This window comes from Myotis davidii, unplaced genomic scaffold (genome assembly GCF_000327345.1).
Source record: "Myotis davidii unplaced genomic scaffold, ASM32734v1 scaffold115, whole genome shotgun sequence".
Lineage (NCBI taxonomy): Eukaryota > Metazoa > Chordata > Mammalia > Chiroptera > Vespertilionidae > Myotis > Myotis davidii.
Window position 1 is genome coordinate 3,088,409 of NW_006291010.1, and position 14,564 is coordinate 3,102,972.

The 14,564-nt window shown below is 43.5% G+C and overlaps 1 protein-coding gene across 1 annotated transcript in view; it reads left to right on the top strand.

Annotated features, from left to right (window-relative positions):
* The first annotated feature begins 5,893 nt into the window (after positions 1-5,893).
* The window catches only part of TMEM212 (transmembrane protein 212), a 46,998-nt gene continuing 38,327 nt past the window's right edge, over positions 5,894-14,564 (top strand). The window contains exon 1 of the mRNA XM_006764126.2: positions 5,894-6,052. Within this exon, the coding sequence (XP_006764189.2) occupies positions 5,894-6,052 (159 nt within the window). The remainder of the gene's footprint in view (positions 6,053-14,564) is intronic.

The window sequence follows — 14,564 nt, forward strand, 5'->3', positions numbered from 1 at the left end:
GCAACCAGTCAATGTTTTTCTCTCTCTCTCTCTGTCTCTCCCCTCCACTCTTTCTAAAACTCAATGACAAAATAAAAACTATTTAAAAAAAACCACTCAGTTTTGTCATCTGTAAAATAGGAATAATGTTGACAACTGTGGGGGGCTTCTGTGAATGCATCCTACCATTCTTCCCTCCCTTTGCCTTTTACATAACTGGATCACTGAACAACGGCAGCCTCATTGTTCTCAGTAATTCTCAAGGCTTATTGAGCCAGCATGACTGCATATCTGATTAAAAGGTAGGCCTTTCATTTTATGCAGTTAATAAAGCTAAATCTGTTTTTTCCCTTTTGTTCTCCCACTTGTTAATTCGAAATTTTCAAACCTACAGAAAAGTTGAAAGAAAGCAACTTTTGGTTCTTTTCTTTTCCAAGAATGCCCAGAAAAGGAACTAAATGAATATACATTTTCTGTTTAAGAGGACTTTAAGGTTTGTCCCTAAAAGGGACTTAAAATAAGCACAATTTGAGAGCATTTCAGGATACTTAGAGTTTCTTTCTCATTCTGCTTTTTTTTTTTCCCTCTTCCTCTATTTATTTCCCTTTTGTTCTTCCTACAAACATCTTTTATAAAATGTACACGAACAGCCCATAGCTTCCATCGGCTCCTCTGTCCCAGAATCAACTCTGTCCAGACCCAGGCTTTGGATCTGGGAGTGACGCAAGAAGCTGTTTTTGGCTTCAGAAATGTTTTCCTCTGTCTTCTGACTGCTCTCTTGTTGTTCTTTTTTTCTCTCCATCTTTTCTTCACTCCTCTTCCTCAGATACCCCCACTGTTTCTCTCTTCCTGTTTGCTTAGTTTCTTCTCCTCTCCTTGGTGGCCAGTGCACCAATCAATCACAGCCACTGTCACCATCACAGTTCTATCCGTGGCTCCTCTGTCTCCAGGATAAAACAAGATAGGAGTGAGTGGCCCTTCCAAAAAAGACAGACAGTAGCCTGTGGGAGGCTGCCTGGCACAGTGAAGCCTGCCAGTAAGAGCATTTCCTTGCAGCTGCAAGGCTGGCGGGGGGGGGGGGGGGACCAACAGCTAGCTGCACAAGTTTGCCGGTGACACACTTAAGTTGTTTTGCTTTGCAAAAACATGGGAAAATTCTGATAAATTCCAGATGATTTCAAAACACATTTGAGGGTCAGCTTTACAAAAGGCAGATAAAATCTGAATTAGGTAAGTCCAAGTTGATGCACAAATCTTTATGTAGGCCCAAACATCTTGCAGATGGGAAGGCTTTAAAATTGACAATTCCCAGTGAAGGGTGATAAAAATTGAACTTCACTCTCTTTAAACCCAAGCCATTATGAGAAGAGAGTGTTCACTCCAAGTTGAAGTCTAACAGCTAGTAAAAAGCTTGGGGAAATGTGCATTATGAAAGAGCCTTGGAAAGGTTTTTATCCAGTGAAGAAACTGGAATATTTGGAAAGGCAAAGAAAAATATTTTTGTGTCTGCATAAGTGGTGTATCTGCACAGTATAACCTCACACACCTGTTCCATCATTCCTATTCTAGGGAGGCAATTTCTATCTGATGATAAAGGAGAGTAGAGCAGTGTTCGCCTCTCATTCCTTCCGCTGTGACCTACATTCGGCAATATTCTCAAGGATTATTGAGCCATCATGGCTGTGTGATTGAGTAAAAGTTAGGTCATTCACTTTATGCCATTAATAAAGGTAAATCTCCCCCCCCCTTTTTGTTCTCCCACCTTTTAATTTGAAATTTTCAAACCTACAGAAAAGTTGAAAGAACGCTTAAAGAACATTAACTTACCTACTTTTGCCAATAGGACATTCTCTTACATCACTATAATGGCATTCATACTTCTCAAGGTACTTAACATTGATACACTAGTGTTGTCTAACATAAATGTCAGATTTAAATTTTCCCAATCATGCCAGTAACTTTTTTATTATCTTTCATGGCATGGATAATTTGGACTAGTCCAGGCTAGTGAGTTGTAAAATGTCCCTGTAATCTGAATTTGTCTGATTGTTTTGGGGGGATTGGATTCAGGCTAAACATTTTTGCCAAAAACATAATATGGGTGACAGTTTGTATCTCCATTGCATGACATCAGAAGGCAATGGTGTCAGTTCAACCCAATATTAGTGATATCAAGTTTGATCACTTGGTGAAGGTGGTGACTGCCATATTTTCCATTGTGAAGGCATCCTTTTCCATTGTGTTTGAATCAGTTGCTGTATTGAGGTTAGCAAAGTATTAATATATCGGTTGTAATCCTCACTATCAAACCCAGGTTTTTTGTGATGCCAAAGCTCATACTCTTTCTACTACAGGTACCACCTCTCTGATGTGTGAACAAATGACGCTAGCCATTTGAAGCTGCTGGGGAAACAAAGCATCTTAATTTTATTTCTTGTTTATAGCTTTATTTTCTTTTATCTTGGCAAAAACAATGGACCCCTTTGAAACGTAATGAAAACAACCAAAACACCCAAGACCATCGCACACCCAGAGTTGATATTCTAGGGTTTCCATGTGAAGGGAAGTGAACAGGTAGAGATGGTCCATATCAGCTTCTCTCACTCAGCATCACTGACATTATCCCAGTTCTTTGGAGGAGCAGGTACATTTTTTTTCCAGGGGACGGATGAGTGAGTGTTGGCATCAAAATGTCAGTTTGTTGGGGCAGAGGGAGTTTTTTTGTGTGTGTGGCAAAGCTGGATTGAAGAGTTTGGTGGAACTTCTACCATTCTTCCCTGAGCCAAGAGTGAGAGTCCCTGGGTAAGGGGGAAAGTAGGGTCTACAAAGCAGCCTGCAAAGACCAGGACTCCACCACTTCTACCACCAAGAGTACAGACCCACCTTCCAGTAACTTCCTGCCAAGTGGGGAGGAAGGGCCCCGGAAGAGGGTGGAGGAGGGGCTGTGAACCTACTGGCTGCTGGACACTGAAAACACAGAGATGAGAGAGGAAGGCCTGCCAGGAGCAGAACTACACTTTCTCCTCCTTCCCAGCAGCTGCCCTCCCTGACACCCTGCTTGCTTTAGGGCAGTGGTACTCAACCTTCCTAATGCCGCCACCCTTTAATACAGTTCCTCATGTTGTGGTGACCCCCAACCATAAAATTATTTTCGTTGCTACTTCATAACTGTAATTTTGCTACTGTTATGAATCGTCATGTAAATACCTGATATGCAGGATGTATTTTCATTGTTACAAATTGAACATAATTAAAGCATAGTGATTAATCACAAAAACGATATGTAATTATATATGTGTTTTCCGATGGTCTTAGGCGACCCCTGTGAAAGGGTCATTCGACCCCCAAAGGGATCGCGACCCACAGGTTGAGAACCACTGCTTTAGGGGAAATTGTGTGGAAAGGTTCCTGCAGAAAGGTGCAGCTGGAAAAACACAGAAAGAAATCCCTGGTCCCAACTGTCCCTTCTCTTGGTTATATGAAGTGGCAACGACTCTTCTAAGCACTGATAAATTCAGGTTTATAAGTCACACTGGCAGTGTCAGGGTTAGCCCGTCAGTGTTATAAACACTACAAGAGGCCCCCCCTCTCCCGCCATTAAAACAAAAATATTCTCTCTGTTTGCCATCTTTGTACTGTTTAACATGAGTATTTCAACAGTCTTTATTTTCCAAACATGCAAACAGGAGAGAGTGGTCTGACCCGCAGTATATTGACATACCATGTAGCTATAACCTTGAGATAAAAGTAAAGGGAGAAGTCAAAACAGCTCAAACCAAATACTAACACAAACGATTCTGTCTTCAGAACAGACCCCTTGCCTCTGTATCAGGGGAGCACACTAACATTAGCACACCCTGGCAACAGTGGGCACACAAAGATAGAGCCATACTTGGCAGACCCTTGGCGCCCCAAATGCATAGCTAAAAGTCTTATGTATTAATTAGCTAATTCAACAAATGTATACCACCCAGGGCCAGACACGCTTCTAGGTGTTGGAAATGTCTTATACATCTAAGGGATAGATTTTCAACTGGTGTGCCATGGCAGGCACACTGATGTGCCACAAGAATTTTTAAAACATGCAATACCAGACTATTTAGCCAGGGGCGCTGACCTCATTTCTTTTAGATTGTCAAATAATAATAATAATAAAATGGCAACAGCCAATACAATAGCCATCCAGTGTGAGTGAATCAAAATCATACCTATTTTTTTTTCAGATTAGCAAAAAATATAATACATTTTTTGGTGTGTCACAGAGACTATAATCCCATGGTATTGAGAGAAGATGGGGAATAGCAGGTACAGCAGAAAGCCTGAGCTGGTTTCCTGGACTCTGTATATCCAGGAATGCAACTGCTTCAAAATCAGGGTCACACTGTGGACTGGCTATTACAGACAGAAAGAGAGAAAAAGGGCAGCGAATCTGAGAGAACCTCCTCTCCTCACCATACATGGGAGGGTCCTTTGGGAGCTTTCACCAAATTGATCAGGAAGAGTCAAACCTAATGTACATTAGGTGATGGATAAAAGCAACAATCATGATTGTGCCCCTGTCCCATGCTGAACCATCTCCAAAGGTGAAATGTCCCAACGTAAGAACAGGCAACGAGCTACTGGGCATCTTTGCTATTCGGAGCTCAGTGCTGAGCATTTTACACGTATTGTCTCATTTAATCCTCTCAATCACCACCTAGTGAGATAAACAGTAATTTAGTCCCACTTCCCATATGAAGAAATAGACCTAGAAAGTTATGTAACTTGACCTTGCCCAAGGACACATACCTGGTAATAGCAGAACGAGAACAGGATCCTAGCTCTGTCTGATGGCAAAATCCATGTTCTGAACCACTGCATTTCCACCCATAAAATTATTTTTCATCATTTTATGTAAGAAAAAGCTATTAATGTTGAATAGGATAATTATTCTGATAGCTTCAGAATGAAATCAGTGTTTTCAAGATATTATCTTGGAAGAGACAGTCTAACATGTCTTATCCGTCAAAAGCCCATATGCACCACTTTCTCAAAGGCAAAAGACGAATTTGGCAATTGCTTAAATGCACATAAGCCTGACTGCTAAAATTTAAAATACGATTCAAGAATAAAGGGCAATCAGTATTTTCTTCAACTAATAAATTCCTCCCCAGTTTATTTTACAAATGCATACATTTCTATCTTTGCACTTGATCACTGAATTACTAATAAAAGGACTAACATGAAGCCAGTTTAGTGAAAACAATGCGGAACTCCAGAAGGAAGCATATACCTATTTAGGAATAAGTTCATATCAAAAATTTTATTACAAAAATAAAAAAAATACTTGTAATAGAATTGAACTTTGAAAGGGGGAGAGGTCTTGGTTTTTGCTTTAAATCACTTAAATTAAATGGAATGAGAAGTGATCAGAGTGCTTATTTTTCTTTGTTTTGTGGGAAATTGTGCTGGGAATGTGGATCTATTGTGCACAGAGGATGTTGGCTTTATGCTGGAACCACCAGGCAGGTTGAGTTGAGAAACAATTAGCTCAGTCAGCAAGGCTTTGAATCTGATTAAGCCAGGAAGTGGTCACTCCCCGGGACAGGGCAGCATGAAGGGAATGAGGCGGCAACCCAAAATGAGGACTGATTTCTCTCTCCCTCTCTCTCTCTCTCTCTTTCTCTCTCTCTCTCTCTCTCCCTAAAGTAAACTAGTATGAGAATTTATTTGTCAAATCTATGTCAAAAGATTATTTCATTATGTTTTATTATCAGAGGTCAAACAAATTAGAATCTTGTTTCCAAGTAGATCAACAGTCCACATGTGTCATGGCTACTGTCTCTAAGAAACTTGTGTTTGTTGAGGCCTGACATGCCCTCATGTTTTAGTAACAGAACATATTTGAGATTAAGGACCCAAGTCACAGAGGAAAATGCAGGGCCTATACCAGGCTGCTGGCCGGATTCTCATGACTTTAGGGGCTCTCAGTGTTTTCTCTGGAGTTATTGCTTTCTTCCCAGTCTTTTCTTACAAGCTTTGGTTCACAGGATGGAGTGTCTGGATTGCTTGTCCCATTTGGAATGGAGCTTTGGTAGGTAAACATTTTATTACCTATATTGAGAGTATACAGAAAAGAGGGAGGGGAAGAGGAAACAGTTTCCCAGCAATACGAAAAAGTCAATATTCTACAGAACTCACCGTAGAACATTATTTTCTACTAGACGCCCGGTACACAAAAATTTGTGCACTTGGGGGGGGGGCGGTCCCTCAGCCCGGCCTGTGCCCTCTTGCAGTCTGAGAGAGAGAGGATCCTGCCACCACCGCTGTGCTGGCAGCCGTCAGCCTGGCTTGTGGCTGAGCAGAGTGCACTGACCACCAAGGGGCAGCTCCTGCATTGAGCATCTGCCGCCTGGTGGTCAATGTGTGTCATAGTGACCAGTCATTCCCAGTTGTTCTGGTGTTAGGGTCAATTTGCATATTATCCTTTTATTTTATAGGATAGAGGCCTGGTGTACGGATGGGGGCCAGCTGGTTTGCCTGAAGGGTGTCCCAGATCAGGGTGGGGGTCCCACTGGGGTGCCTTGCCAGCCTGGGTGAGGGATTGATGGCCATTTTCAGGCTGTCCATGCCCCTCAGTGATCCAAGCTTCCAGTCTATCCTTTTTTTCTTTTTTCTTTTTTCCAGGGTGGCCTGGAAGCAGGTATCTGGGATTTATTTATCTTCTATAATTGAAACTTTGTAGCCTTGAGCAGAGCCCAGAGCTGGCCAGGGCAGGCAGGAAGCTTGGCTTCCTCCATCACCGGGGGCAACCCAAGCCTCCTGCTCATTCCAGCTCCATGTCCCCAGCCATCTTAGTTGGGTTAATTTGCATACTGGCTCCTGATTGGCTGGTGGGCGTGGCTTGTGGGTGTAGCAGAGTGATGATTAATTTGCATCTTTCTCTTTTATTAGTGTAGATTATTTGCATTTTAAATGTAGGATTTTTCTTAAAATCATTTTATCATGTGTACTGTATCTTATGTAAACTATAACAGAAATACTGTTCAAGAAATTCTTAAAAAGTTATTTTATTTTAATCTCTTCACCTTGATATTCTGAGAAATTGAAATATCTTGAAGTTGGAATTAAAAGTATATATATCAGGGGTGTGGGGGAGGTAGAAGAGGGTAAAGAGAAGATAAATGGTGATGAAAGGAAACTTGATTTGGGGTGGTGAATACACAATACAATATCCAGATTATATATTATAGAATTGTACACCTGAAACCTATATAATTTTATTAACCAATTAGAGGCCCAGTGCACAAATTTGTACATGGGTGGGATCCCTCCCAGCTGATCGGGGCCTTCTCACCCAATCCCAATTGGGGCCAGCCTTGGGGAGAGACCACGGGAGGTTGGCCCGCCATGGGAGGTTGGCTGTGGGAACTCACTGACCACCAGGGGGAAGCTCCTGTGTTGAGCATCTGCCCCCTGGTGGTCAGTGCATGTCAAAGCTACCAGCGGGTTATCCGGTCATCCAGTTGTAATGGTTGCTTAGGCTTTTATATATATACTAGGGGCCCGGTGCACGAAATTCGACCTCTGGCCCAGGCATCAGACCTGGGCAGGGGAGCCCCCCGCCCAGGCCTGATGCCTCGGCCAGAGGAGTTGACCCTCATCACCCTCCAATCACCAATCACTGGATCGGCCCCTTGACCAGGCCTGAGGTCTCCGGCAGAGGTATCAGGCCTAGGCAGGGGACCCCCAGCTCCCCGAGATCTCCCGCTCTGCCCCTGCCCAGGCCTAACACCTCTGGCCAAGGCTTTAGGCCTGGGCAGGGGACCCCCAGCTCCCCGCGGTTGCAGGCTCTGCCCCTGCCCAGGCCTAACGTCTCTGGCCTAGGCGTCCGGCCCGGGCAGCGGGGACCTGCAGTGGCAGTGGGGGACGCTGCGATTGCGCGGGCTCCGCCCCTGGGCAGCAGGGACCTGCAGCTGCAGTGGCCCCGCGATCGTGGGCTTTGCTTTAGGCCCAGGCAAGGGACCCCTAGCTCCTGGGACTGCCAGCTTCGACTGTGCCCAGCTCCCATCGCTGGCTCCACCCCTACTTCCTGCTATCACTGTCCAGGGCGGAAAAGGCACCTGATTCTCTGACCAGGGCTGGGGGGCAGGGCAAAGGCGGCCCCAGGGCCGCCTTTGCCCTGCCCCCCAGCTCTTAGCTCCCCCCTGGGTTTCCGATCACCATCAGTGGCAGGGGGCTTCTTCCTGCTTTCCCTTTCGCCTCCCTGCATTATGCCTACATATGCAAATTAACCGCCATTTTGTTGTCAGTTAACTGCCATCTGAGTTGGCAGTTAATTTGCATATAGGCCTGATTAGCCAATGAAAAGGGTATCGTCGTACGCCAATTACCATGTTTCTCTTTTATTATATAGGATATATATAGAGAGAGGCCTGATGCATGAAAATCATGCAAGGGGCTCGGCCCTCTCAGCCCCTGCTTCATCCAGAAGGTCATCTGGAACGACCTCCAGGAGGTCGTTTGGCTATCCAGTCTAATTAGTATATTATGCTTTTATTATTAAAGATAGATGTCTCCCCAATAAATTCAATAGAAAATATCAACCATGAAAAATAATTTTAAGAAGGAAAACAGGTGAAATAACTTTCAGACTAACGCTTTTATTGAAATGCTGACTTGTGTCTACATCACTCAGGTTTGCAAGCCAAAAATCTTAGTTCTCTCTCCTTTTTCTCTCCACACAATTGTTTGACCTGAAAATAATTCAAGAAGTTGGGTGATGGCCTAGCCAGCATGAGTCAGTGGTTGAGTGTCAACCCATGAACCAGAAGATCACCATTCAATTTCTGGTCAGGGCACATGCCCAGGTTGTGGGCTCGATCCCCAGGAGGGGGCTTGCAAGAGGCAGCTGATCAATAATTCTCTTTCATCATTGATATTTCGATTTCTCTCTCCCTTCCTCTCCGAAATCAATAGAAATAGATTTTTTAAAAAAATGTTGGGTGATGAACTTCACAAACTTCTCAGTTCCCTAGGGAGGTGGGCATGTGCCAAGTACAAATTGGCACCAACTAGGTGCTCAGTGTCTGCTCTTTGGCTGATTGACAGATGAAGGATCAAACCAATACGTCAGATTCATGGGTCAAAGAAGTGAGCATGTCTGACACTAAATTCAGGGTGGTGTGACTTAGGAGTTACAGAGGCCCACAAGCACAATAAATCCTTCTCTCATTATTTCCCAAGTTACCTGACATTCACCACTGAAGACTAGAGAATTCAATTTTGAAGCTTTTTGATCCTCAGAAGTTTTCTATTAAAATGTAGCCACCCTGAGGAGGGGCAAAACTTTAAGTCTTTTAAAAAAATCAGACTTTAACTGGGGTAGTACTTAAAAGTGAGATCCTAGGAAATATAATTTTAATCTAACTATTAAATAAATATGTGTTGATAGCCTCCTACATGCTTGAGTTACAACGGAGCATAAAGCAAGGTCCAGATGCTAATGGAACTCGGTCCAGAGAGGTTTAACTATTGTGTGTGTTCAGGGGCAAGCCGGGTGGTGGGAGTATGGAACTGAATAAGAAGACCATTTGGTGATGTTTTTCTTTTTTCTTTTCTTTTTAAGTACATTATTTTACATTTACCACTCTGGTCTTAGCCTATAAAATGGGGTATTTTACAGCTAAAGAGAGCCTATGTGAAATGTCTAACCTTAAGATATTCAGAAAGAGTAAATGCAACTTGAACAAAGAGCCTATATAATAAAGAGCTAATATGCTAATTAGACTGAACAGCAGAACAACCACCCGAAGGACCTTCCAGACGAAGCCCGGGCTGTGAGGGCTGGCCAAGGCAGGCAGGGATGCGAGGGCCGAGCCCCTTGCACGAATTTCATGCATCGGGCCTCTAGTTGTATAATAAAGAGCTTTTCCAATATTGAAGCCCTATACAAGTGCTTTAATACCATGACTTTCACTGTCCAAACCCTGTGTTCCTAATCCCTTGCCACCCAACTCACTCTTCTAACGCATTCCCTGATGACTTGCTGAGTTCCCCATCCTGTTACCTCCTGGTCTTCATCTCCTGCCACTCTCCCTTAACTAATTCCTTTCCCATCACACTAGCTTCTTGTTGTTCTAAAAAATGCCAAGGATGTGTTTCTGTCTCAGGGCCTTTGTACTGTGTGTTTCTGACTCAGGGCCTTTGTACTGTACAGCCTGTTTTCTGCCTGAAGCCTCTTCCCACACACAACTCATTTCCTAATCTTTAATTCCTTGAACAAATGTCACTTTCTCACTAATTCCTAGAACCTCCCCCACAATTGGCATTCCCTGTTCTAATTTTCCCCATATCCCTTATCACCATCTAATCTATATATATAAAACACTAATATGCAAATAGACCAAACAGCAGAACAACTGAACAACCAAACAACTGGTCGGTATGACATGTGCTGACCACCAGGGGGTGCGTGCACAGAACATGGCAGGCGTTGGCCACAGAGAGATGGTGGAGCAGGTGAGCAAGATGCCAGACCAAGGTAGGATCCTGGTTGCTGTCATCGGGGTCACCCTCTGGTGGTTACTGAAAATTTTTTGCTCCCATGTGCTGTGGTCCTGCCAGGCACTCGCACCCACTGCCGGCACCCGATGCCAGTCCCGATCGCTCAACGCCATCAGTGGATGCGAGGAGGGCCAGTGCTGTCAGTGCGTGGGAGCGGCAGCAGCAGGAGCAGAGGTGCGGGCAGACAGGGGACCAGGGACCACGGCAGGAGGGGCTGCGCAGGGGTGCAGAAGATGGGCCGAGACCCGTCCCTGTGCCCACTGTAGCCTCTCAGCCCACCGCTCCTTTCAAGGTGCACAAATTCATGCACTGGGCCCCTAGTATACCATATAATTTACTTATTTATTATTTGTTTGTCCTCCTCCAATGTTTATTATACAAGGGCAGGGATTTTTTCTATTTTGTTTATTGCTGTATTCCCAGCACTTGGAACAGAGTGAGCCACATACTAGATGTTCAACAAACATTGTTCAATAAACATTGTCAAATAAGTGAATAAATCTCATACTGGTGGCACAGAATTCCTTATATAGTTGAACTCTAATTAGGTTGCAAAAACTAAAGGTCAAGCTGGTATTTATACTAAAGCAGGAAAAAATCCTCATGAAAAGGAAAGCAATGAGATTGTTCACTCTCTTGATAATATTTAAATTTGAAACATAATTTTTTTTTCCTAGTTGAGTTTTCTATTGAACCGTAGCTCTGTCTGATCAGGGTCAACTTCAAAAGGTCTCTGACTCATTTCACAACCTTCTTTGCCAGTCATTTCTCAACTTGCCTACAAAGTGAATCTTCCCCTGGTGAAAAGATAATTTATACACTTCAATCTTATTGACATTTCCCTTTGTAAAGAATACATATCTCTTTGGCGACTTGTAAGAGATAGGTTTTTACAAGTGGCTCAGCACTTTGTATTTGTTCAGTGCCTTTCATTCAAGGCTTTCTAAGTTCTTCACAAATATTGGTCCTCAGACTCTCCTACTTCTAGTCTGCCAGCCATATGATAAGCAGCTTTCCTAGAATTTCTGAACCAGTTATTTAAAGTCATCGTCTGACAGAAAGTAGGCAGCAAGGAGATCTACTTAAATCCCAGAAAACCTGCCTTGTAGATCAAGTTCAAATGAAGAAACCAAAGTACAATGAGTTTCACAAGATCTGAAGCCTAGAGGGTTCAGTAGCTTGGCCAATAGTGAGCAAAAGTGCTTCACCCAGAACCCTGCTTAGAGAGGGGAACTTGGGAGGAAGGTAGGGCTAGACCTACCCATGCAACTCCAGGCTCCTTCTCTGTTACAGGAGGGACTCAATTTCACCATGGCTCAAACCTCTTAAGCTTCAACAGTCCTGTGATTTCTAACTACCTGATGGTCAATTTTCCCTTAGATATCCTACGCTTCTTTAAGTTCAGCTTGTCCAAAACAAATTAATTATCTATCACCAAAAACAATAGTTTCTTCTCCTGACTTCCTTGTTTTTTTCTTGGAGCAATGTTTGACTCTCCTTTCATCTAAACTAGTGCTTCTCAAACTGTCATGTGCCTATGAATCACCCGGGGATTGTGTCAACATGCAAACTCTGGTCCTGGTCAGTGTGGCTCTGTTGGTTGAACATCGCCTCATGCACCAAGAGGTTGCAGGTTGGATTCCTGGGTTGTGGGCTCAATCTTCAGTAGGGGTGTACAGGAGGAAGCCAATGGATGTTTCCTCTTTCATTGATGTTTCTCTCCCTCTCCCTTCGTTTTTCTAAAATCAATAAAAACATATTTTTAAAAAAATGCAAACTCTGATTCAATAAATATAGGATAAGGCCTGAGATTCTGCAGTCTGACAAGTTCCTAAGGACCTGTCCTGCTGGTTTTAGGACTGTGTTTGGGTTTTACTGCCCAAATTCAGCCCACCCTCAGCCCCATTCCCACCCAATCACGTCCAGTTGTTACCGGAGCCCAATAATTAAGTTCATTCTATCTGTACGCTCTGGCAAAAAATGCACGGAAGTTGGGGGTTTGCAGCAAAGAAAGCAAATTGTTGATTAGAATTGGCAAATCTGGAGATGAGCAAGCTTGTGTCCTGAAAGCCTACGCCTCCATGGCACATAGGTTGCAGAGTGTATAGAGCAAAAATCACAAGACACTGGGGGTTAGGAATTCCAGGTCTGTTGAGAGTTGATTGGTCAGAGGTGAAATAAGGGTAATAAATCATTTCTTCAGGTCCTGGGCAATGTTTTTGTTGTTGTTTTTTTAATTGATTGATTGATTTTTAGAGAAAGAGAGGAAGGGAGAGAAACATTGATTTGTTGTTCCACTTACTTTATGCATTTGTTGGTTGATTTTATTTTTTTTAAATATATTTGTATTGATTTCAGAGAGGAAGGAAGAGGGAGAGAGAGATGGAAACATCAATGATGAGAAAGAATCATTGATAGGTTGCCTCCTGCACTCCCCCGACTAGGGATCAATCCTGCAATCTGGCCATGTGTTCTTGACTGGAATCGAACCTGGGATCCTTTAGTCTGAAGGCCAACACTCTATCCACTGAGCCAAACCGGCTAGGGCCACTGAACGTGGGACTTTAGTCTGAAGGCCAACACTCTATCCACTGAGCCAAACCGGCTAGGGCCACTGATTGGTTCTTACATGTGCACTGACCAGGGATCGAACCTGCAATGTTTGCACATTGGGAGGAAGCTCTAACCAACTGAGCTACCTGACCAGGGCCTATTTCTTCTGATCTTGAGGACACCTCCCGTGGTCAGCTCCGGAATCCGGAACCCAGAACCAGTTTCAAGAAGAGGTAGCAAAGGGGGTCATCATGTCTTCCTGGCATAGTAGTTGAAACATAACAGATTAAGATGTTATCTTTTTTAGCCTGCCAGGGGCTTAAACCTTGTGACCATTAGTCAGAACCAAGGCATTGTTTTCTGCTGCCTCAGGGGTGAGAGACTAAGGGGTGAGAGACTAAGGTCAAGTCAGTAAAGTGTGCTGAGAGAGAGAGGAGGGAAAAAATTATTGTTTTAAAATTACAGTTTAAATCAAATCAGAGTTATGAGGGCCCTCAGTTTCACAATCAGTTGCCCAGTAACTTTAATTTTTTCCTATGAGGTGCACCCCTATGCATTCCTTCCTCCTGTTCTCACTGTGTACCTCACTACCACCAACAACAACTTCTTACCACTTCCCACTCCTGCCCAGGTTTTATTCCTAGATAACTTTGATAGCTCAGCTGTGAGACTCTCCATCAGTGGATTATAAAATCAATCTGTTATGTAGCTAACAGAATTTAGAAAACATGAATCAAATAGAATAGGAATAGAAATAGAATAGAATAGAGTAGAGTAGAATAGAGTAGAGTAGAGTAGAATAGGATAGGATAGGATAGGATAGGATAGGATAGGATAGGATAGGATAGGATAGGATAGAATAGAATAGAGAATGAGACTTAGAGTATATCACACAAAATAAGGATATTATTATTATTTTGGTTAGCTATAAAAATATTTATTTCTTGGCCATGAAGCAAAATATATTTCTTACTGTGGATAGTGGTTAAAAGCCAAAACAAACAAACAAAAAACCCACACACAAAAACAAACAAACAAAAAACATTTGAAGACCAAGGCCCTCCAGAGACCTCTCATCCTCGCTCCATCCCATTCCAACATGCATGCAACAATAGGCTCATCTTTCTAAACCTCTGCTGTGTCAGTCTATCTCCTTGATCAAAAACCTTCAGTGTTGCTTCACTGTCCAAAGTTTGGATATGTCAGCCTGAACTGTGAGGCCCTCCTAAACCTGGCCTCGTATGGTTTTGAGCCTGATTTCCTACTCTTCTCCGCTAAGAACCAATCCTCCCTCAGGGCGGGGCGCCCCTCTCACTGTTCCCCAAGAGTGACCGCCACTTTCCTGCCTGTGCACCTGCTGCTCCAGCTGCCTGGACACCCTTCCCTCTGATTCCCACTGAAATCACATCTGTCTTTCAAATCCGCTTCAGGTTGTGGGGGCTAAAAAATAATAGCACTTTTCCTCTCACTAAGTTCTTCTAGCTGGG